Raw genomic sequence first — 24,719 nt, 5'->3', positions numbered from 1 at the left:
TTCTCACTCTCAGACTGTTCAAATATCATAACACACTTGCAATCTTTTTTATAACACTTGATGATGTTAATCGTAGAGTTGTGATTCTGAAGTGCTCATTTTCAAATTCACGTTTTTGTGATCTTCTATTTGATGTCTTACCTCATACGTCGGATGACAATACAGATATTTATTCTATTTATGCTGTTTTTTATTTTATGTACTTTTTTTAGTGAGAACTATTACACGTTGGCCTTTTTATCTTGTTTTTAGTCACGTATCAAATAAAATGGGGACTAATACAAATAGGCTGATGTCATGTTTTGGACCTGGTTCTTTTTTGAGTTTCATCTACTGTGATGCCTTCTAAATCCATTTTAATGATATATAAATATAATCATGCACAGACCATATGTCAGGGTTCAGACTATGATCTTTCACCTCTAACCCATTTCTAGGTGGGCAGCTTCCTGCTATTGTATCATCTGCTGATTGAAAAATAAGCTCTTTCCTTTTGTCCATCAGCTTATCAACATCGTCATAACACTAGAACATTCCTCGCAATTTAGGACTTTAAAACAAACTTTTTTGTTTTTTAATTCGATTTTTTAATTCGATTTTGTACAGTAATATAAACCAGAAAAAAATGAAATACATGTTCAGAAGCAGTTAAATAGACAGATTTCTTTGTATAATCAAAAATGCACATTGTTTAATGGGATTTCAGATTAGTTTTTTTTGCTGATTTAACACTGTACTTACACACATTAGCTGTATGTGTACAACACATTTGTTTACACACATTCCTTCTCACTCTAGGAATGATGCTTTTCTAACTCATCTCCTTGGATGGAGCCTTAAAGGAAGCCGGGTGACATTGAAGGTGGAGTCATGGTGGGCATGACTGTGTTAAGAGCAGAGGGGTGTTGTATGAATTGGAGAATTGAATTGGACACAAGCTGTGGAGGAGGACGTGCTTGGTCGAAACGGAATCATCGGAATATGTTAAAGGTCATATGGCTGTGTGATTGGTACGCATTAGACAGATGATTATTAGGATATTTGTAAGTGGTTGATATATGTGTTGAATAACAAAAGCAGTAGTGTAAAGAATCTCCTGTTTTTCAAGCCCAGGATCGAACAATGTCGTTGTACAGCCGCCTAGCTCACTGTGTGGAGTCTGGTGATGGAGGATGATGATGATGATGATGATGAGAATCTACCAGTACTGTTGCTCCAGATGATCTGAGTGTAGATAGAACTAGAGAGGGTACAATTTCTGGGGAAATTGTAGGGTGTGCTTGCTTTCGTCGGTTGCACAGGGGTCCGTTTTTGAATGACATTTTTACAACTGATATTTCTGTATATTTTATATAAAAATGCATACTTATTATTTATAAAGATTACATAGATTTAAAAGCTTTTTTTTTTTTTGCTGCTCATTTACAACTGAAAATACGAGTGAAGTGTAGAATGAAATAGATGTCTTCTCATTTCCCCTGCAAGAGGCAGCCTCATCGTTGAATCAAAACGAATACATTTGGCAGACCGGTGTAAAAATTGACCTAATCTCTATGACTTAAACGTCATTTTAAGTTTTTCCCTTCTCATGATATTTTCAGGCATTTAGCGTACTCATTGCATTCATTCATTAATAAAGAACCCCCTTTGAAGATTATTCTACGACGTTACCCGGCAGTAGAAGATGGAATCGCGATTCAAACAGTACCATCTGCTAACTGAAAATATGCCCCCCAAAACGTAAATAAGCTTGACATTTATTTAGTGGAAAATCGCTCATTCATAAAAAGCTCACTGGTAGCGATCATTGTCAGTAACAACGCAAAATGCGATATAGCCCTGTGTGGAGAAGCTGCCCCGGTAAATTGTACTACTACTATACAGTACAGTACTAGACTACTGCTGTGTTCGTCTTGGTAGCGATTGCGTTGGTTGAATTGGATTTAACGTTCCGTTGTACGGTTTAGGCTGAAATTATTTTCATGAACAGATTGACAAAGTTTAGGCTGTGGCAATGAAGTTCAGATTAGTAGTTAGATAGACTTTTGATTTAAGTAAGGGGAGTGCCAAACATGTTCTGTCGCCGTTTGACTTCCTACAGTAAACAGCTGTGCACTGTAGATGTTTTTGTAGTGTCTCGCGTAAGCTACAGCGTTGCAGTGAGCTACACTGGTTTGAAACCACAGGTAATGGTAATTTCACCAACAAATCGTTTACTAATGTCAGAATAAATCCTACAACGAAAATGTATATGTGAGGAATGTTTATTTTAACGATTGAAAACAGATACATCATAGACCACTGTAGTATGTGTTGCCCGGGCAACACAGGCTAATGTCATGATGCTAATACTTCAGTGAAATAGTAGACTACTGTACTGTTTCCGAAAGTAGATGTACTTCCTTAATAATATCAGCTTATATTGTACATTACACATCACAATTGTGTGTCATATCACAAAGTAAAATGAGTAAATAGTTATCACCCTGGCCTCTTTGCTTGTGGCGTTTCTGCAGCTGCCTTGCAGTAAAGCTATAGTTAGCCTAGCTATCCCCCAAGTTAACAGATGCGAAATGAATGTTCTGCCAAAGGTAGTCACGCGTGTTTTCGTGACGTTAGTGACGTAGTGACGTTAGTAACGTCAGTGACTGTGGCTAGCAAATTAGCCACCGTTAGCTTCACTTTTCGCCACAAAAACTTAACTTCAGCCTAAACCATGCAACGGAACGTAAATTCCAATAGAAGCAACTCAATCGCTACCAAGACGAAACTTTTGACACCTATGTTGTCTATGTAGGCCAAATATTGACTGAGTTTTAGGGGGGCAAAAAGAAATAATAACTAGAAAAGGCTGTTCCTGCTAAACAGCAGTGAGAATGCTGAAAACCTGAATGGGGATAGCTGACCATGCTAAAAAAGCTGAAAATAGTGAAAATTTAGTAGAAAGTTATAAGCTGAAGCTTCAAAGCAACCGAAAGGTATTTTTGAAAGGGGCTGGAGCAGCATTCCAACAATGATTTGAAAGGATTTACCATTACTTTTAAAGGGAGAATAATTTGCACAAAAACCTTAATATTTTAAAAAGTATAAAAGTGAGAAATGAGAAAATACCCGCAAGCTGAAATGAATTTAAAAAAATGTGTGAGTCACACAAAAGAGGCAGTGTGGGAAGCTGAACTGCATCATCTTAACAAAGCTAAGAGCTAAAATAGCCTACAATGTGGGAGAAGCTGAAAGCTGAACTGTTAAACAGAAGAAGAAGTAGGCTAGCTAGTCGTAACAAGAATATTATCGTTTTAACAGATTAAATTATAGTTGGGATAGTATTAGCAGTAGCAGATGTAGCCTATGCGTTTACTCGGCTTTCTTAGTTGGATTCAATGTGTTGATGGAATGAAACATACAGCAGTAGGGCCGATACAGGAAGACACGGCGACACTTTGTTGCAGAAGGATGATGGTGCAAGTTTTGTCCATGGAGCATACAACGATTAATAAAAAAGAATCATGTAGACGTGTTTATTGAGTAATCGCATAACTAATTACACATGTAAACGGAGTAATCGTATTATTGGCATAAACCGACAATTGCTAGTAATCGTGTTTCTCATGGTCAAGTAAACGTACCAATCACCTGTGTGAGAGACTGAGTGGTGCGTGTCTGTCGTTACGGTGATGGTGCAGCTATGATTGCTAACGCGCTGAGGGCAGAGAATAAGAGAAATGTAGCTAGAATCCACACCTCAAACAAGATAACCTAGACGCAAAACTGTACGTCCAATCCAAAATATAAGGATATTTTCCGAGACCCAAGACTCTGCCGAAACCAGAGATATTCTTTATATGTCTGTGCAGTCAGAATTACGACTCTACCTGCAGTTTCAAAAACGTGTTCCTTCTTGCTTTCTCTGACTGATTTTACTCACCTCTCCATTGGAGTTAGTGAGAGAATTTGAAAGGCTGCTCTCGCTTCAAGGCTCATAGCTGAAAATCTGTAAATGTGAGCTCTTTAGTAGTTACATTGGCTGAAAGAGGACAATTTTTCCTACATTTTAAGGTATAACTTGTTTCTGTAAGTTAAACTATATGAACGTTAGAGGAATTTGTTTGACAAATTAGTTGAATATCAGAAAAAGAGCAGCCAGCAGTGTGCCACTCTGCTTGCTGCTCATTCATAAAAATCAAGAAGGAGCAAACATTTTAATGTATTCCAAACTGTCATAATTCAAAATTGGCTGAATATTTGAAAAAGCTGAATCATTTGGAAATAGCTGAATGTCTTGTGAACATTTTAAAGGTTGAATGGTGTCTCTAGCTGAAAGTATGCTGAAGTAGTTACGTTTGAAAGAGGAGGAAGCTTTTTAATGATTTGAAAGGATTTACCATTACTTTTAATGGGAGAACTATTTGCACAAAATCCTTAATGTCTTAAAAAGTATAAAAGTGAGAAATACCAAAAGTCATAGCCAACATCTCCTGAGCTGAACGTTTTGATACAAAAATTGTAGGAATCGGTGAAAGTATGCAGAACTAGTTAAAGGCCAAAAAACGGCGGAAGAACTAAGAAGTTGATATAATAATAAAGAGAAACAGGAAAACAATAGTGAGAATGCTTAACAGCATTCTCACAATAATAATATATATGTGAGAGAACAAAGGTTTTGCCCTTGCCGAAGGCAAAGCACACCCAATAAAGAGAACAGATGATTCCCTCTCCTTGTCCCTTGTATGCAATGCCAGGAAGCCCCCTTCTGTGAAGAGCAGTGGTGAATGGCAGGAGGGGGTGGGGGGGGAGGAAGCCTGTGGTACATCAGACCTCACAGAGGAAGAGGCCTTTGAACCGAACCCTCCCTCCTCGTGAGTGATCCCCTCATCACCCACCTGGAAACCTGTTCAGCTGCAGCTCAGCAAGCATTTCTGACACCTCGAGGTGATGATCTAACAGAGACCATTCCAATGTGGTGGCTGGTTCAATCTTTCTGCTCGGTGATGGTCTAGGATCCAGACTGATAGAGGGAGCAGGAGTTTGAGGTTAACGACTCTCAAGAACGTCATGGATCAAAATAACAAGGTCACCCTCCTCCATCTTGCCATTGTTCTGGGAGAGTTTATCACCATAACATCCTGGAGGTCACACTTATACCGACAATAGGGACATTTGTGTTGGCCATGTAACTGCAGATACATGGGATGTTCTGTACCAACTCTCTCTGGCTCTCTGGATGGTCAGCATTTTGAAGATCTGTTTGCCTCTCTCTGCCGCCCCCCCCCCCCCCCCCCACCACCACCACCACCACCACCATATCCATCCTGCTTCTTTCCCTTTGTTTAACTGCTGTCAATCCGTTCTTTTCCTAAAGCTACAGGAAGGAAACTGTCAGCAGAATTACTGCTTCTGGAAAGGCTGAAACTAACCCTGTCCTCAGTGTCCTGACCTTACACCGTGCTGTTGAGCTCGGATGTGATCTGGCACCAGGGCAAAACACAAATGTATCCGTTTAGTCGCACAGGTTGGACTTGACAAAAGGCCGGACATACTGTGGTGGGTTAGTGAGACAGTGATCCTTCCTTGTACATTTGAATGCCATTCAAATAATGTGTATTTATCAAGACATAGCAATGGTGCAAAATTTGTTGGACTGTTTAACAGGGTTGAGAGGTATTGCTGTCACTTTTCAGTATGTCAGCAGCACAAACAAACACACAGACACACACACACTCAAGAGAATGATAACGATGAAGAGAGAACACTATTTGGAAAATTGTTATAACATATATTTTACACACATTCCTTCTCTCTCTGGTAGGAGTCGACCATAATGTTATCCAACAGGAGCTTGGGGGTCAGATGGCTGAGTGGTTAGGGACTTTGGCTAGCAATCAGAAGGTTGCCGGATCGATTCCCGGCTGTGTCAAATTATGTTGTGTCCTTGGGCAAGGCACTTCACCCTACTTGCCTCGGGGAGAATGTCCCCGTACTTACTGTAAGTCGCTCTGGAAAGAGCGTCTGCTAAATGACTAAATGTAAATGTAAAAGCTGCTAGGCCTAGATATTCCTGGGGCAGTTCAAAAAAGACCAGAAACCCTTTCCTTTCCCTCTCTTTTTACAGTGTCGATTTGTTAAATGAGGTTATAATAAGAGGAGTGTCTGTACATGCGTTAGCTGTCAGACCAAAGCAATCAACAGAGACATTAAGAGGGACTACCAGGAGTCTGAGGTGTCTTGGAAGGTTCACCGCCTGGCTGAGCCCTACACACAGCCCCTGCTTCAATCAGCAACAGCCCCGAGGACTGGTTCCTCCTCTGTTGAAGAGTCTCACTGCTGTGTTTGCACTTCCTGTGTCTGTTTGTCTGTCAGCGAAACTACATTTGAGTCACTGGTGCTCATGTTGCTGAGCTTGGGCACTTTCCCGGCCCCGGTCCCTCCTGCGCCGGCCTCGGCCCCTCCGCCAAGGTCCTCCCTGGGGATGTACTGCACCACGTGGTTGATGAGGTTGGTGCGGAAGCTCTTGCTCAGGAAGTTGTAGAGGATGGGGTTGGCCACGCAGTGGAAGAGCGACAGGCACTGCACCACGCTGAAGGAGAAGTAGAGCACCTCCACGGCGTTGCAGCTCAGCAGCAGCGGCTCCATGTCGTCGAGCATCATCAGGAAGGTGACCACGTGGTACGGCAGCCAGCACATGACGAACACCAGCGAGTACACGTGCACCAGCCACACCTCGCGGCGGCCCTGCACGTCCGGGGCGCGGCGCACCGCCCGCGCGATCAGCAGGTTGCAGGTGACGATGACCACGGTGGGCCCCAGGAACTGGAAGATGAGCCCGAGGAAGGAGATGGAGATGAACCACTCCATGAAGCTGTACTCAGGCATCATGTAGCAGCCCGGCTCGTCCCACTCCAGCAGGTCCACGTGGGCCGTCTCCAGCAGGCCCATGCCGAGGGACAGGAGCCACAGGCCTCCGCACAGCAGCCAGCGCCTCCGCGCCCCCACGGGGAAGCAGGCGGGCGAGGAGGGCCTGGCCAGGGCCAGGTAGCGCTCCAGGGTCATGAAGGCCAGGAAGATGGAGCTGCTGTAGAAGTTGACCACATAAATGAGGTTGGTGACGACGCAGAGGAAACGTCCCCAAAGCCACACGTCGTTCAAGCTCACCTCCAGCATGAAGAAGGGCAGGACGAGCACCACCAGCAGGTCCGACATGCTAACGTTCATGACGCAGAACAGGACGCCGCTGGCAGAGTGCCGCCGGTGCCAGTTGACCCAGACCACCAGGGCATTCTCTACCAGGCCGACCAGGAAGATGACCAGGTAGAGGAGGAACAGGGTGATGCGTCGATAGTCCTCATCCAGGTGGATGCTGCATTCGGTGATGAACCAGGGGGTGCCGTTGAAGGAGCTGTTGTGGTGGCTGTGACTCATGGTTCTGGTGGGGTGAGAGCAGAGGGAAGTTATGTGGATTTGTAGAGAGTTTCAATGAGAGGTGATTTAATCTGATTATGTCGTTCCCTTACATAAGCTGTGAAGGAGGTTGTGCTATGTTGAAAATGAAACTGCCTGAAAGTTTGGTACAACAGCTCAGCAATGAATTTAGAGTGTGAATAAAATAAAACAATGAAATAAGGGGAACTGAATGGTAAATAAAGGTAACTATGGATGTTGGCATAAAAAAGCATATGTGTGCTATTGTTATTCCTGTTTTATGTAGATACAACCCAACTGTTGACACTTAGGAGTGTCACTAATGACACTCATAGGCCACTTTAGCTAAGTCTATGAAAGCTAGCTGGTTAAGGGTTAGGTTTAACCCTCAGTCTTTAACCCTTGTGTTATCTTCGGGTCATTCTGACCCATCAGTCATTGTGACCCACCGTAGTATTGCGACAAATTTACCTCATACAAAAACAAAGTGAAGCATTTTCTTTTAACTGTCGGGCTGTCTCAGACCCCCCACATTGGAATGGTTAAAAGAAAATTATTTTTATTTGTTTTTGTATTGGGTAAAATTGGGTAAACACAACAATGGTTCGTTATGAACCTTTGGGTCATGTGACCCGAAGGCAGCACGAGGGTTAAATAATGAAGTTCAACAGTGATACTGAACTTCTCTTTCACAGATCCCAGTGTTGCTTTCTAAACAGTACAGCTTTGCTTTCTAATCAAGCACAGGATGAAACAATGTAGTTGTGCAGCAGCCTACCTTACAGAGTGGAGTCTAGTGATGGAGGATGATGATGCTGCTGAGAGCTCCAGAGGTTCTTCTGTCTGGAGAGATGTCAGAAACCTGCAGGAGCAACAAGGAGAAAGCGGCTTCCCCAGATGATCTGAGTGTGGCCAACAGGAAATATTAGACCATCCAATCCTCCCCCTTCTCTCCCCCATGTCCCTCCCCTATCCTCTCAGGGCCAGAGCTGACAGGACATCCTCACAGCGTAAAGGGGGGGGGGGGGGTCATTGTTTGGTTTAACTGTGTCGTAAGTACACCATGAGAGATTATCTGGTATTACAGGGAATGGAGTCAATGAAGACAGTTTTATGTTAATTCACCCAGATACTGATCCAAGCATACATTTGCGTTAGCGATCATAAAAAAGGAAAATGCCAGGAAGCCCCCTTCTGTGAAGAGCAGTGGTGAATGGCAGGAGGGGGTGGGGGGGGAGGAAGCCTGTGGTACATCAGACCTCACAGAGGAAGAGGCCTTTGAACCGAACCCTCCCTCCTCGTGAGTGATCCCCTCATCACCCACCTGGAAACCTGAGGGGAGTCAGGTGGCTGAGCGGTTAGGGAGTCGGGCTAGTAATCTGAAGGTTACTGGTTCGATTCCCGGCTGTGCCAAATGACGTTGTGTCCTTGGGCAAGGCACTTCACCCTACTTGCCTCGGGGGTAATGTCCCTGTACTTACTGTAAGTCGCTCTGGATAAGAGCGTCTGCTAAATGACTAAATGTAAACCTGTTCAGCTGCAGCTCAGCAGGCATTTCTGACACCTGGAGGTGATGATCTTCAATCTGTTCAATCTGTCTGTCGTCTTCATTTCGCGACTCGATGACTCAACAAAAGGGAATTCAAATTCAACATGGAAACCTTTCAGGAGCCACTGACGGAAGTAACAACATCCAGCTCCAGGCTTAGATTTATTGCTCAGGGTCACCCTCCTCCATCTTGCCATTGTTCTGGGAGAGTTTATCACCATAACATCCTGGAGGTCACACTTATACCAACAATAGGGACATTTGTGTTGGCCATGTAACTGCAGATACATGGGATGTTCTGTACCAACTCTCTCTGGATGGTCAGCATTTTGGTCAGCCCCCCTCCCCCCCCCCCACACACACACACACCATATCCATCCTGCTTGTTTCCCTTTGTTTAAGTGGTCATTTCGTTCTTTTCCTAAAGCTACAGGAAGGAAACTGTCAGCAGAATTACAGCTTCTGGAAAGGCTGATGCCCTTTCTCAGAATCACACACACACACACCATCGAAAAAACATTAAAACGTGACACTATTCAGAAAATCTTTGTAAAATATATTTGGTCCAAAAGCTGATTTTGCAAAAATACATGATGTGCAATCAACAAACACATAATGTGTCTACTCCATTTGTCCAGTGTATTCAGATATTGTAGTAGTAACGTCACAGAAGGCTAATAGCATAAAGCAGCTGAAATATCACCTACTGCTAGAAGTTCAATTAATTTAACATGATATACCTACGCTAGTACTGTGAAATCTCAGCAAATATTACCAGAAAACAGCCATATTCTAACTGGAAACCCAGTGAGTCTAGCTCTACAGGTCTTCCTTTCTACTCCATCTGTTCTTGTAGTGCATCTTTAAAATGTATGCTTAGTTTGACAGTCAGCACAGAAGCTCCAGAAGGTTGATTGGAAGAGTTGTTCAACAAGCTCTGGGCTGGTGCTCCCCTGGTACAGGGAGCTGGAATGCTGTTCTTAGTTAGGAGTCGGTGGGAGGGGAGCTGCCTGGAACATCCACTACCACTTTCCCTCTGAATATGCGCATGTATACAAAGTGTTCGGCCATGAAATGGCCCACATCCCGTGTTGATTCAGCTCCTAGTGGATTACGGGAGGGTCTGTCTCCACAGAGCAGGATGTCCAAGTGAGCCAACTAACTTTACTCAAACTTTACATACAAAACCCCCTGTCCAACTGACAGAATGCTACTTGGAAGAAATGGATATTTACGTTTTTTCAGCAACTAAGTAGAAAAGGACATTTTCATCTCTTAAAATGTTAACCTGGCAATCCTTCTTTGTTGTACACCGAGGAGTGTACTGTATGAATTAGTGTAACACCTCCCAGAAGACACATAGGTAGCTCTATATTGTCAGGTACCCTTCTGTTTCAAAGTCAGAGTGCTTCTACACATGGACTTCATTTGACACAGTTTTCAATCTAGAAATAAATATGCATCAGTAGTATATTACAACAATGGAAACAGTTGCACACATTATATGATATTAAGAACCATCTGTGATTTTTGGTCAATGTTGGTGATGTACAACAGGTAAAGGTAACATGTCAGTCAAGGTGTAAAAAAAAAAAGAAAAGAAAAAAGAAGCTCTCTGATTGGAAGTTGTACCGATGGTGGACATAGTGTTTCAAGTGCTAGGCAAAAATATTTGAGATGAAATCGCGAAATCTTTTGGCATACTGTTCTGGGTGGACAGTGGAGATTTCGGCACCAGCCTGGGAAACAGAACCAAAAAGAAAGAAAGGAAAAGAGGTTATAGTCATGAAAAACACTTTCTAAAGATTTTCTGAGTCTGGGCCTCAGCAGGGCTTTCCCCTCCCTTCGTCTCCCCCTCTCTCCCCCCCTCAGCATGTGTGACTCCCCCTCTCTCCCCCCCTCAGCATGTGTGACTCCCCCTCTGTCCCCCCTCAGCGTGTGTGACTCCCCCTCTGTCCCCCCTCAGCGTGTGTGACTCCCCCTCTGTCCCCCCTCAGCATGTGTGACTCCCCCTCTGTCCCCCCTCAGCGTGTGTGACTCCCCCTCTCTCCCCCCCTCAGCGTGTGTGACTCCCCCTCTCTCCCCCCCTCAGCGTGTGTGACTCCCCCTCTCTCCCCCCCTCAGCGTGTGTGACTCCCCCTCTCCCCCCTCAGCGTGTGTGACTCCCCCTCTGTCCCCCCTCAGCGTGTGTGACTCCCCCTCTCTCCCCCCCTCAGCATGTGTGACTCCCCCTCTGTCCCCCCTCAGCGTGTGTGACTCCCCCTCTGTCCCCCCTCAGCGTGTGTGACTCCCCCTCTGTCCCCCCTCAGCGTGTGTGACTCCCCCTCTGTCCCCCCCTCAGCGTGTGTGACTCCCCCTCTCTCCCCCCCTCAGCGTGTGTGACTCCCCCTCTCTCCCCCCCTCAGCGTGTGACTCCCCCTCTCCCCCCTCAGCATGTGTGACTCCCCCTCTGTCCCCCCTCAGCGTGTGTGACTCCCCCTCTCTCCCCCCCTCAGCGTGTGTGACTCCCCCTCTCTCCCCCCCTCAGCATGTGTGACTCCCCCTCTCTCCCCCCTTCAGCATGTGTGACTCCCCCTCTCCCCCCTCAGCATGTGTGACTCCCCCTCTGTCCCCCCTCAGCGTGTGTGACTCCCCCTCTCTCCCCCCCTCAGCATGTGTGACTCCCCCTCTCTCCCCCCTCAGCGTGAGTGTGACTCCCCCTCTCTCCCCCCCCTCAGCGTGAGTGTGACTCCCCCTCTCTCCCCCCCTCAGCGTGAGTGTGACTCCCCCTCTCTCCCCCCCTCAGCGTGAGTGTGACTCCCCCTCTCTCCCCCCCCTCAGCGTGAGTGTGACTCCCCCTCTCTCCCCCCCTCAGCGTGAGTGTGACTCCCCCTCTCTCCCCCCCTCAGCGTAAGTGTGTCTCCCCCTGTATCCCCCCTCAGCGTGAGTGTAACTCACCCCGTGTTTGACGGTCTTGGCTGCGTGAGCGGCTTTCTTCTTGGTGTCGTACTGTGTCAGAACATCGATCAGCCCCATGAAGTACACCTCTCTCTGGGGGGAACCTGGGAAGAACAGGCAGGAAGGAATCACACATGCATTAGCCACCCGCCCAGAGCGCTCTCTTGGAAACGTTCTTGGTATGAAAAGCAGCTGGGCCACTTCAGAGGAAAAGGACTCCTATCCTTACACCACATCCCCCTTGTGACCTTTTATCTACCCAGGTAGGTTAATAAGCACTACTGCTTATTTACTTGAAGACCTGATGGTAGCAAATGCTGCACTGGTCAAACCTGGTTTTTAGGCCAGCATACTTGGAGTAAACACTCACCTCCTGGCTCCAGACCAAGCTCTTTGATATAGCGATGTCTCACTGTCTCAGACGAGACCATGGTCTAAACTAGGGCTGCAACAACGAATCGATTAAATCGATTAAAATTGATTATTAAAAGCGTTGGCAACAAATTTCATTATCGATTCGCTGTGTCGCGCGATTATTATGCCACTCAATATGTCGCAGAGATGTTTGAGTATAAAAAAAAAAAGTTTAGTTGAGCGCGGAGCGGAGGTAGAGGAAAGGCCATCGGAGAGACGTTGTTGAGTAACGTTGTTCTGAAACACATGGCGGAGGCAGAGAAATCAGTACGACCCAAGTCATCCAAGGTGTGGGAGCATTTCACACTAAATACATCGTGTTACACAACAGTGTGTTAATTGACCGAGGTGAAGTTAGTTTCATATTCGACATTCGTCTCACATTCGGAAGACGCTACTTTGCAGCATCGCGTTAGGGACTGGGTGAAAACAACCCATACCATTTTGAAAAATTTAGACTTTTATAGTATCACCAGAGTATCTGAACAATGTCTGGTATACTTCCACAGCCTTTACTTTTTCAATGAAGTTTCAAATAAAATGATAGAAAATCACTAATCTTTGAAAATAGCTTAATCCTCAAAATCTTAACTTTCTTCAAAATTGTGTCAAAAAATCTTAAATATAAACCAGATTATTCTAATAAAGTCTGGCCTACTTCCACAACCTTTCAATTTTCAATAAAGTTTTAAACAAAACTCAAATACATTTCTCATCTTGGAAAATAGCATTACATCCACGCTAATATTAATAACATTTTCAAAATTGTGTGCCTGTTTGTGCACATTCTGAAGATTGTTTGCACTGTGAATTTGCACTGTCAGCTTTGTTTTTGAATAAAGGGTTGGAAATTAATGCTTAAAAAAAAAATCTGATTAATCGAAAAAAGAATCGACAGATTAATCGATTAAAAATAATCTTTAGTTGCAGCCCTAGTCTAAACACGCTACAAATTTGGAGTAAGAGCAGTGGACTTAGTTGGACTGTCCTGTCTTGTTGACCTAAAGAACAGAACGTCATGGTGTTTAACAGCTATACGGCAGGCATACCCTACCAGCGGCGCTCCTGACGGCGTAGACATCCACGTAGGGGTCGAACTCCCCCGGGCCCAGGGGCTTGCAGGAGGACATGTAGCCAGCGATGCCCTCGGGTGAGGTGCCGTAGGAGCCCACCATGGGGGCGGGTGTCAGGCCGTTCTCAGAGTCCTGGTCCTCCTCGTTGGGGGGCTCCTCGCCCTCCTCCTCCTCCCGCTCGGCACGCCCCACGTCATGGATGCCCAGCAGCAGGCTGTAGTCCATGATCTTCAGCTTGACCAGGAACTACAGGAGAGAGACGCAGAGCAACGTTTTTCACCATGGCTGTGCTGGGAACACGGTTTTCTGAAGATCAGTCAGGTCACCCATATATGAACCCTTCAACTTTAGAAAATACAGTATGTTGTTCCAAAGTATTCTATTTGAACTTATGACTAGTCAACTGCATCTACATACAAGGTACTGGCTTATGAACCTCTATGGTAGACCTCTACTAGTAACTGACTCTGTCCCCCCCTCAGCATGAAACTTCTAGAATGTTCCTGCTGCCCCCCTGTGGGCTCTTTGTGCCATGTCAGTGGGAAGCTGCAGAGCAGAAGTGAAGAGGGCACCTCCACATCTCTGTTGAGCTTCTCCATGATCTTCTCCTTCTGCTCCTCGGTCACATACACCTTCTGCATGTTGTTCCTGAAGTCCATGTCCTTGTATGTGGGAAGCTCTTTTACCTGAAAGAAGTGCATGTTTACAGGAAGGAGATGGGAGAGACCGAGATGTACATCCTGTATATGACAGGAAATAAACTGAACTTTTTTCACGTGCTTCTTCATCATACCCTCTCTTTGTCACTTGCTTCCCGAGACACCAGGGAACCCTGCAAGACACAGAGAGTAGGACAGAGTTAATTCTATCCAAACGTATCGACAGAGTATGAAATCGACACAACACATTTCCATTCAATCCTTGTGTGTCTGCCTGCCGCCCTGTGACAGCCTATAAGAACAGGAGTCATGTGACAACCTGTGAGAGTCTGGCCCTCAGGTGGAGCAGGAGTCTCACCTTGAGATCATACTTCCTGTGCACCACCAGTCTGTGGCTGAACATGTTCCTCATGACGATGAGGTAGGTCTCCTCGCTCTCCACGCTCACCCGGTACATGCCCAGGAACTGAGGCAGCAGCGTGCTGCCATGGCACTTCACGATGTGCTGGAGGGACCAGGACAGACAGCACCACATCAACACTATACACAGGCTCACATACCAGGTTGTATAACAGGTTTGGCTTGGAGGAAGTGTGTTCCTCCAAGCCACTGTGCTGTACACATAACCCTGCTATCAGCTTTACATGGTTCCTTTTTAGTACAAGAGTACACACTAGAAAGGAATACAATTCTAGGGTTGATTTTATACACACAAAAAAAGAAAGCCATGTGCCAGGTAGTATAATGTTTTCCCAGTTTCCCCTAGATGTACAGTAACTGCTGTATATCAAGGTTATGCATTTGGCCGCAGACTCGAGCCTGCTATTAAAAGGGACACACTTGTGACTGTCCTCATTCACAGAGTCCCCTGGCTGGAACACAGCAGAATCCTCACTGAAGACAGGCACATCTATTTATATTCTGCTATTCTCCATCTATCCCCTGCATGCAGCCAAAATGAGCAGTGGCACTCTAGATGCAGGATAAATGAAGCCCTCAGGACACGCACACCCACACGCACACAGACACGCACACACACACAGTGAACAGATCTGCAGTGCTGCGGACCCAAGAGCTCCCACAGCTCTGATAACAATCTGCTCAATCAGCGACTAACAGTGAAACTCTCCCACATTGCTCCCCTTCACCCAGCACCCACAGAGCTCTCCATGACCACTGTGACTCATTCCCACTCTGCCTTGAAGGCTGGCCCGGTATTCACGTGACTGATGCATGACAACACAATAACAATCAAATCAAAAAAACTAACTAGCATGTCGAACTCACTCTCTTTGTCAGTGAAATGGATAAGGATGCAGTTTAAAACCGATGGAACACAAACAAACATGGCGTGTCTTCTAATCCTTGTCTTCAGCTCTTTCTCAAAAGAGAATTTAGAATTCTCTCCAATAAAAGTACCTTTCAGGGCAAATGCTATGAAAGGAAAAATTGAAGATAAACATCCATCTCAAAAGAAGACCAAACCATATGAAAAAGAAAAAAAAAGAGATAACTAAATATATAGAATTTCATCAGATAACCTTAGTACCACTAAGCCTATGGCCGTAACACAGGGCCCGTCGCTCAGGCCATTTCCTGCAGGTCGCTCACGCTCTCTGGAATAACTGTCTATGGTAGACCCACCTGGTGGTACTCAGACAGGATGTTGTGCATGTCGGCCACGTCCTCACTGGAGATCTGCTTCACCACCAGCGTCCTGTCATAGGAGCTGAGCAGGAGCCCCTCCCCCTGGGCATCCCCACTCCTAACTGGGGGGCTGCGTGTCAGCGACACCTGGATTAGGAAAACACACAGACACGAGTGCTGTCAAACTGGATATGTGCATATTGAGTCCATAAATCAATGTAGTTATTTTCATGTATTACAGTACAATATCCTGATCCTTATCCTTACCACCCACACCCCCATACCTGGTAGTCTAGGTCCTCAATCCCAAATCGCTCCCTCAGATTCCGGAATACCTGGGGGCAGTATTCCTTGAACTTGAAATGTCCTGGAAGAGTCTCTCTACAAGAGGAAACCACACCACACTCACAGTTTCTACATTCATATAGTGCATCTCTCTCTGCTTTGCACTGTGCAGAGTGCGTTTACAAGCTCCTGCTGGTTAACACAGACCAAAGGAGTTGTGGCCCTTTAACAAAGCAATAAAGATGCGAACATGTAAAAGCTGCTAAATATGGTGCCAATAAAATCGATACAGGCTCCTTAAGTGTTATTGATAGAATGCTAATAATGTTACTCAATTCAAGCATTAACGTAGTCTTGTACTTGTTGAAGAGGTGGTTGTTGACTTTGATTTTGGTGTTGGCTTTGAAGTCATCAGGGAGTAGCATCACTGGTACAGGGACCTGGTTTAGGTCATTTATCTATATAGATAAAGCATTCCACAGCATCAAGCATCAATAACCTACCACAAACATGAATGTAAAGTTAACTAACATGGGTGATAAGCAATGGCACAATACACTAGACCAATAAAGGATTCAGTAAAGATGATGTAACACTTCACTGCGGTGGCAATTAAAAAGAGAATTTTTTTTAGATGTTGTCAAATTTAAGAGCTTGCTAGTGGACTCCTGGCTAGACGTATAGTACATTAATCGTTTCTTTAAATCAAAAAACTGTTACTGCAACATTCTGAACACCAGTATACAATAATGGTATGGTAGCAAGCCTAGATAGCTAGCAGGCACTAGAAGCACAGGAATCTGGACAGGATAGCACACTTAGTGCTAGTTTGGCTAGCCAAGCAATGACTGAAGAATATTATGCGTTATGGTACGGCATCATTATTGTATTGCATTGAAAATATACGTGCTTCCGTAAATACAATTGGGTTTTACAAAGGGAGTCGTGATACGTTAGCTGCCTAGCTAGCTAGCCAGCTAACGTTACAAGCAGACTAGCTTAGCTAGTGTGTACACTTACTGAATGATTGACGCCCCACATAAACACGCTCAAGACAGGGTCGCTGGCTCGAAAAACCTTAACCTTCTGCTGCACAAAATGTTTCTTCTTTGTTTTAGTCTTGGCTGCCAGTATGACCATTGGACTGGAAACAGCTGCCGAGTTAGACGCCATAACAGCACCTTGCGTGCGTGGGAACTTGTCAGACTTTTTCCTGTATTGATCTTTGGCACTTCCCCGTGTGTCACACAAAACAACGCTAGTCAAATGTCACACCACCGACACAATATTTAGCCCCAAATCTCTTCAGAATCCTTTTGTGTTTGTTGCAAAGCAAACACCGAATTCCAATTTATAGTAGTTGTCACTTATTCCAATCCATGCACCACGGGAAAGTCAACCTCAGTTTTAGTGGACTGTCCACCCCAAAGACGATCCTCGTCACCTTTCTTGCCCACCTGTGTCACCATGTGTTGAAGTGATTGGCAGGTTGCAGGAGCCAAGCAGATAGTCTAATACAGTCACGTGATCTGACATAGGCGGATACTGTGCGGGATCCACTAAACTCACTCGCTACGATGCTACAGTGTGACCGACACTGACTGTACCATAGTTCTGTCTCCCTGAGAATCTATCCTTACTCGCTTCCAAAATCATGCAAATGCTCCATCATAAAGCTTCTCTTCATCAGTAAGAATATTTTCCAATCATTAGCTGGTGTCAAGTTTAAGTTTGGTTTAAATCCAGATTCCCAGTTGTCATTTCCACCTTTAAATATTCGACTTTCTTACCTTATAGGATGTACTGCTTAGTTCAGTTCTGTCTGAAACTGTTTATGTGAATAGTATTCCTTCATATGATGCATTTTACCCAAGTTAATATTCGTACTAGTACTATGTGCATGTGGTGTGCCTTCTCAAATGTAACAGTATTGTTTGGGGACATGTTTGGGCATCTGGTCCAACTATATCTATTGTGCAATGACAATGTTAGTCTGTTCTCAAATATTTTCTCTTGTACACTACTGATGTTCTTTAAGAACATTCCAGTCTTTGCAGTTCACTCACTTTAAGCTGTGACCAGGTCGACTGCCTAAATGTGTCTATCCTCCATTATATCATTCATTATATACAGGACATGTGTTGCTTACTTATGACATATACTGTACCATAGCTGTTTCATATCCTCTGTTTTACCACAGCATACAGACTGTTCATCTTGAATGCAGAGGGTGGTGAGCTACAGGCAATGCTGTATATCATGTCCCCAAGCTCACGATCCATGTACAGAATCTCTAAGAATAGCAAATGTAACCACCCTAGATAAAGGAGGACATGTGGTGTGATTCTAGAACCCTACTTTTGTCCCTTTTCTGCGAGACCTGCATTTAAAATTCTCAGAACGCATGGATAAATTGGATATTCAATGCTGTTACCTTGGAAACAGGCATGTGTCCCTCTTTGTGTAAATGCTGGAGCAAATGGGTCCTTAGTTTGTATGCCCTATGGAGATGCAGAATGCCATGCCTAATGCTTAACCATTCCTCCCTCAATGGTGGTAACTTTGATGGTGAGAGAATTTCAGCTTGCAATGAATGGGTTTTGTTACTATAATGACTATCCAACAACATTGCTTTGTCTGGTTGGCTAAGACATGTAACGGGGACCAGCATTACCTGTTTTTCTATTTGCTAAACAGCTGTTCGATGCCTCAGATTCCAGTGTGACTAAGCAAAAATGTGAATGAATGATGACCTTGATACCAATGTGACTGAAATGTGTTGTTTCTTTCGTTGGTCATTCTGTGACGATGCACGACAGGCTTGGAAGTGATCATGTTTTTCAAACTGACTGATGTTCATCAGTAACAGATGGAATCAAACGCACTATTTATTTCAGTACTTTCACATGACCATTCTACCATCTTGAAAAGAAGTCATGAAAAGACGGTCTGATTCTTTGTTATATTAATATATGTATTTATTTATTTCCTTTTTATCATATGTTAGTTTAGACTTTGTAAATCTTACAGGTCCCATGTGCATGGACCTACCATCACAGCACACATATTGGCACAACAAGATTGATGAGATATCACATATTTTCATCACACAAATGCAAGATTCTTGGGAAAGACAATTAAGTGGGCCTAATAACAAATTTGAACTTAAAAAAGACTGAAATGGGGATTGAAATAGGATGTGCAAAAAGAACATATAACTGTCATGGAGACATTATGAATATAGATGATCAAAGTATAAATAAGAAGAGGAAAATACAAAATAAAACCATAACATGTACAGCAGTTGAGTAGCTTGAATGGGTGTAGTGAGTTTAGCCAAGGGGGTGCCTGCAAAGCACAATGCTCTCCCTAACATGAAATAAAATAACCTCTGTCTTTAAATAAGAAACTGCTGACAATATAAAAATACATGGCATTGTACTGTAGTTCATTAAATAAACCAACAATTTATATATAAAATATTATATTGACGTGTATAAAAATATGCCTGACAACTTTTGGAAAGGGCAACAGCCATAAGCATTTTAGTTTGCCACTTTAGAACACACACAGTCAACCACAAAAAAATCCAACATATGTACAAACAATCAACTAATAAGCAGTCGGAAAACACCATTTTGACAAATGAATGGAAAGATGCAAGATCCAAGATGAGGTTTTATGACTGCATTCCAACTTGGTTATTGAATAGATGTCAAATTCAAGCAGTACTGCATGGAAATACATACTCCAAAATAAGTTAATAGAAAAGAAATATTCTATCAATGAAGTCTAGTAATGTCTGTCAGTGTGTCTTTGGAGAGAGGGAGAGAGCACGGTGAAGGAGACACGTCTTGAACACTGTGTCACACCATCAGCATTAACAGTATTTCAGCCCACTGAGATAATAACAAACACAGGCAGTGTTAGCTATCCTAAAAGAGAACATCTACAACGAAGCCAGGACAAGAGCCAGGGAATAGATTACTCAGAACTGCAGTTGGATCTGTTAAGTTGAGGCAGTTATGGAGCAGTACTATAGTGAGATTCAGCAAGTCACTGAATTGAGAATGCAGGTGTCTCATGCTGCTGCAAGGACTGATTGACGCTCAGCTTGATGTTACTACTGAGGTGTAGTGTATGTGTGTCATTTAGATCGTGTATAGAGTACATTAACCTAATTCGGGCTAATTTCCATTAGAAGTGGTTTTTCCCTGCTGTCTCGTGTCCAGGCAGTGTCTAGCGCAAGCTAAAGCCACCCCCTCTCCCCATACTCCTCCTCCATCTCCTCCTCCTCCATCTCTTTCTCTTCCTCTGGGCTCAGAGCACTGGGACAGAGTCATCCCTCACTCTCCATCGCATGGTAGAGCACCGTCTTCGCTGGCACGTGAGGGCACGGCAGTGCCCAACTCATCCACACACCAACAGTGGCCGCGCTGCATGCCCTTGGAGGACCGACACTGTGGAGAAACAGAGAGAGAGAGAGATATAAAGAGAGAGAGAGAGAGAGAGAGAGAGAGAGAGAGAGAGAGAGAGAGAGAGAGAGAGAGAGAGAGAGAGAGAGAGAGAGAGAGAGAGAGAGAGAGAGAGAGAGAGAGAGAGAGAGAAAGAAAGAAAGTCAGTCATCACAGCATGGCAGAGCTGACTGACTCTGCCCACAGCTCATAGACTCAGAAAGAAGTGGCCTTTATTCTTCCAGCCTTGAATTTGGTACTGGGTCCTGGCTTCTTTAGACACAGAGTCACGCACATCCATTAGCACGCACAAACCCAGGGGCATATCTTCATGTTAGAAACCTTCAGTTTACCAACTGTACCTGCTTTTTCCTATAGAAGCCACGGGTGTCACAGTTGGGTATATAGATGTCCCGGTCAGACTGGAAGATTGTCAGCTCCAGACCCCGCAGAACACTATTCAGTAGCTTACGGCATGGTGCCTGAAAAGAACAGAGCAGAGATGCATTCATATACAAAATACCGCACAGACTCGACCAACTGGTCCTGTGGTTAGCTATTCCGTGAGGTGTGGATGGTATTAGAACTCTATGACATGTGGATTCTGTACACAGGATTGAGGTCACTGATATAGCCTCAGCCCAAAAGGAGAAAACATGATTAAGATGTCACATAATATCATGTCATTATATAATGATATTGTTACACAAGACTGTGCTTTTCAGGTCAGTGAGTGGTCTGACTGTGACTATTTCCTGGATTGTTCAGAAATCAAATGTGATATAAAGAACAATTGAGGAAAAATCCCTCGCTGGCTCAAGTCGTTTCATTGCGATCAGCCTCATAAAGTGAGAAATCTGAGGCCGCCGCCATCATCGCGTTGAAACTTTCCTGATTCACATCATGCTCAATTAGTTCTGCCGCATAGCAGCGTACACATCATGCACCATAATGCATGGCTGTGGAGCGGTATAGACGTGATGCTGCATCACCCAGATAGGAGATCAGCTCCAGTACATTCATGACTGTAGAGGGCTACCTCCTTCCACCAGACTGTCTGTGTGAATATGAAGACCTTATGTAAGCAGTCTAATATATCTCCTCAGAAAAAGCACCTTCTAGGCACAAGAAGAAATGAGATCAACTGAATGCATCAAGTGGCTCAATCATGCTATGTTTCGTACATGGAAAAACTTACTTTTTCTATTTCACCACTGTTTGAGGGATTTGGACCTAAGAGAAAACAGCACATTATCAAAAAACTGGATGAAGCTGAAACCATCTGTGAAACCGTCTGATGAATCTAGTGCTTAAATGTGATATGACATGCAGAAATACATGAAGCAGGCACGCACTAGATACAGACATTCTATGAGAGACTTCATTTCCATTTGTACATTTCCTGTTTCTATCCTCCAAAAGGATCGCAGTGGCTTAGTTTGAACAGTAGATGGAGACCCTTGCAATAAAAAGCAACATAATCAGAATGGCTGAAACCCAACTCACACTCATTCTGATTTCTGTCAAGAAAATTCACACATATAATTCACATCCTCGCTTTGAAATTGTACAAATCCCATACACATCTCACGCATGCATTCACGGACACACACATTCTCTCACACACCATTGCTTAACCAAAGACAGACTCGCAGGGTATTACATTTAAGAGTATCGTACAACAATTCCCTGTCATAACGTTATTGCCAGTGTCATTACAGTGCTATTCCATGAGCTTGACACTCATAAGTCATCACACTCTACAGCGGTCCCTCAAATGACAAATTTGTCACAAGACACCACAGGCACTGCAGCACAGTGAACACTGGGTCTTGCAAATCCATCTGTGGTGCATGTATTGCACCCAACATTAAATGGCATATACTTTCAGTAATAGCTTCCCCCCCCCCCGTCTCCCTGGTTCACTTACTCCAGCAGCCCAACATTCGATTCTCACAGCGAAGGGAGAGAGTGTGTACGTGCTAGCTCCGTGGCTCGCCATGGTTTAGGGCAGTAGTATCGGCTGACACTCAGGGACTGATTGCGTGCTAGATTGCCGGTAGAGTGCGTCCTCTTACCTGTGGGGTGGGGCCTCTCGGTGGGACTGGTCCTGCTGTGCTTGGCGCAGAAGCCCCTGCCCTGCAGCAGAGCCTGGAGGGGGCTGTGTTCCCGAGGCGGGGGGACACAGCGCAGCCCCTTGGCACAACTCAGGGTATACACGCCACAGGGCTCACCCTGGGCCAACACGGATGTGCTGCCTGCACCAATATGGTCCCGAGGGGCCCGACCTGCCCCCACAGGGTCTTTGCAGGAGGGACAGACCTTGTATGGGCCCAAGCGGTTAGCCAGAGTCCAGGATCCACAGTGAGCAATCAGCAACAAGGCAATGGCCGTTAAGTTGGAAAGGAGAGGCATTTTCTGTCCAGGTCTGAGGTTCTCCACACTCTCAGTCAAATGTGGCTGATGCTATTTCTGGATGTATCTCTCTCCCCCCTCTCTCTTTCTCTCCCTCTCTTACTCTCTCTATTTCTCTCTTTCTCCTCTCTCTTCTTTACGTCTCTTCAGATTTCCTTGGTGCTTAGCCGGTTCAGTCGAGAGGCAGCCAGGAGTCCCCTGCAGTACCAGAGGAGACAAATGGAGATCGAGAGAGACACAGCAAAGCAGCAGCTTTTAAAGATCTGAAAGGCGGTGATAGAGAGGGGGAGAGAGAGAGAGCACAGTTATGACACCTTCAGGGGCTGGGACTCAGAGAGAGAGAGAGAGAGAGAGAGAGAGAGAGAGAGAGAGAGAGAGAGAGAGAGAGGAGAGAGAGGAGATAGAGAAAGAAAAAGAGAGAGGGAGACAGAGAAGGAAAAGGGAGAGAGAAGGAGAGAGAGAGAAAGAGGGAGAGAAACAGAGAGGAAGGGAGGGAGGGAATGGGGGATTATGTTCCTTTTGGAAATTATCAAAATCTCCCCACCCTTTTATCACATCAACAAACCCCATTTATGTATCTATAGATAATAGTGCTAAACATTAAATGTAAGACAAGCTAGACTTCATGCAAGAATGTCAGATGACTATTCAGTGATTTTGTATTTGCCATGGTAACAAATAATCAGAGATATAGTGCTTTGCCTTTAACCACACTGCCTACAATGCCAAGCTTTATAACAATTGCATAATTCACCCTGACAAAAGAGGAATAATTAACCATTTTATCTGCTTTGATTTTATGTTAAGCATTAAGTGGTGAATTTTAGATTTTTTTTAACTCTGGGAATATGTCCCATTCATAGTTTAAGTCTAGTTCTGCATTCAAAAGCATAAAGTGAATTTCAAGTGCCAACTTACAGTAGCTCTTAGTTCTGGTCCAAAAACCCCTTAACATTTGTCTGGGACACATTCCTGACCAGCTACTGCACACTTACAGTCATAGGGTAGATATCTGGACTTGATACAGAAGCACGTGAGTTCAAATGTGTTCAGCAGATAAGTCACACCTAGTCAAAAGTGGATACAGTAGGCTATATTAATGTTATTGAAGCAAATAAAACAGTGACATTTAAAGTAGAGATTAAAAAGTATGACACTGAAAGTGTTTTCTGTAAGTGTACACTTTGTGTTACATGGCTATACACATTTATAACTATAACCCGGTTATGCAGTTTAGAAGACTGAACGAAATGCTATCTTGGGTTTTTAACTCCACAAGAGGGCTCATCCTTCTGTTTGCTGATTAGCAGTGTGCATGTGATCTGAAAACAGGGTGGCATGGTGACAAGCTCCAGAGCAGTCGTAATACTGACCACAGTGACCCTGACAAAATATGATCTATTTACCAAATACAGAATACATGGACTAAATAATTTTTTATTATGAAGTTTTTGCAGGCCAGTTGTTTGGATTGGAAGAGACATTAGCTGGATAATTAGGAGGACTTTCTTCCACTGGAATGTAGATAAGAAAAATGTGTGCCAGCTGATAATAACGCAATCCATCTAACCTTTCAAACGTTTAAAACTGTATTCACAAGCTGAACGCCATCTTCTAGATACCACTCTCACCCAGATCCTCTTAAACCCCTCTGACCACAAACCATAGCTGGCACAGTAAAGGGCCGTGTTGATGTTTCGGTGTGAATGCTGTAGTCAATGCAATGTTTTGATTGTGTCAAATGACATAGCGAAATCAGTTGCTGTATAGAAAGATAATGATCTACACTTTCTCGAGAACTGGGTACCTTGTTTTGTTTAGCTGAATTCAGAGGACCATTAGAATGGGTGGATAGAATTGAGAGGAATTC

General features: G+C 44.4%; 3 protein-coding genes across 3 annotated transcripts; all 3 read right to left on the bottom strand.

The window, feature by feature from the left end:
* Positions 1 to 5,305: 5,305 nt before the first annotated feature.
* gpr182 (G protein-coupled receptor 182) lies at positions 5,306 to 8,339 on the bottom strand. Its single transcript, XM_062458760.1, has 2 exons — positions 8,195 to 8,339; positions 5,306 to 7,420 (listed from the first exon to the last, which is right to left on the bottom strand). The coding sequence occupies exon 2, from the start codon at positions 7,414 to 7,416 to the stop codon at positions 6,316 to 6,318; it is 1,101 nt and encodes a 366-aa protein (XP_062314744.1). The 5' UTR covers positions 7,417 to 7,420; positions 8,195 to 8,339; the 3' UTR covers positions 5,306 to 6,315.
* Positions 8,340 to 9,500: 1,161 nt separating this feature from the next.
* On the bottom strand, positions 9,501 to 17,446 carry pip4k2ca (phosphatidylinositol-5-phosphate 4-kinase, type II, gamma a). Its single transcript, XM_062458758.1, has 10 exons — positions 17,001 to 17,446; positions 16,341 to 16,438; positions 15,980 to 16,076; positions 15,693 to 15,842; positions 14,407 to 14,553; positions 14,183 to 14,221; positions 13,962 to 14,075; positions 13,371 to 13,635; positions 11,903 to 12,006; positions 9,501 to 10,704 (listed from the first exon to the last, which is right to left on the bottom strand). Exons 1-10 carry the CDS (start codon positions 17,151 to 17,153, stop codon positions 10,624 to 10,626), a joined length of 1,248 nt encoding a protein of 415 aa, XP_062314742.1. The 5' UTR covers positions 17,154 to 17,446; the 3' UTR covers positions 9,501 to 10,623.
* Positions 17,447 to 18,943: 1,497 nt separating this feature from the next.
* igfbp6b (insulin-like growth factor binding protein 6b) lies at positions 18,944 to 23,152 on the bottom strand. Its single transcript, XM_062458756.1, has 4 exons — positions 22,513 to 23,152; positions 21,633 to 21,667; positions 20,797 to 20,916; positions 18,944 to 20,440 (listed from the first exon to the last, which is right to left on the bottom strand). The coding sequence occupies exons 1-4, from the start codon at positions 22,847 to 22,849 to the stop codon at positions 20,327 to 20,329; spliced, it is 606 nt and encodes a 201-aa protein (XP_062314740.1). The 5' UTR covers positions 22,850 to 23,152; the 3' UTR covers positions 18,944 to 20,326.
* Positions 23,153 to 24,719: the final 1,567 nt, after the last annotated feature.

The sequence above is a fragment of the Osmerus eperlanus genome, chromosome 4, assembly GCF_963692335.1.
Source record: "Osmerus eperlanus chromosome 4, fOsmEpe2.1, whole genome shotgun sequence".
NCBI lineage: Eukaryota > Metazoa > Chordata > Actinopteri > Osmeriformes > Osmeridae > Osmerus > Osmerus eperlanus.
The sequence above is the reverse complement of the archived record's forward strand: the minus strand, read 5'-3'. Positions and strand labels throughout refer to the sequence as shown.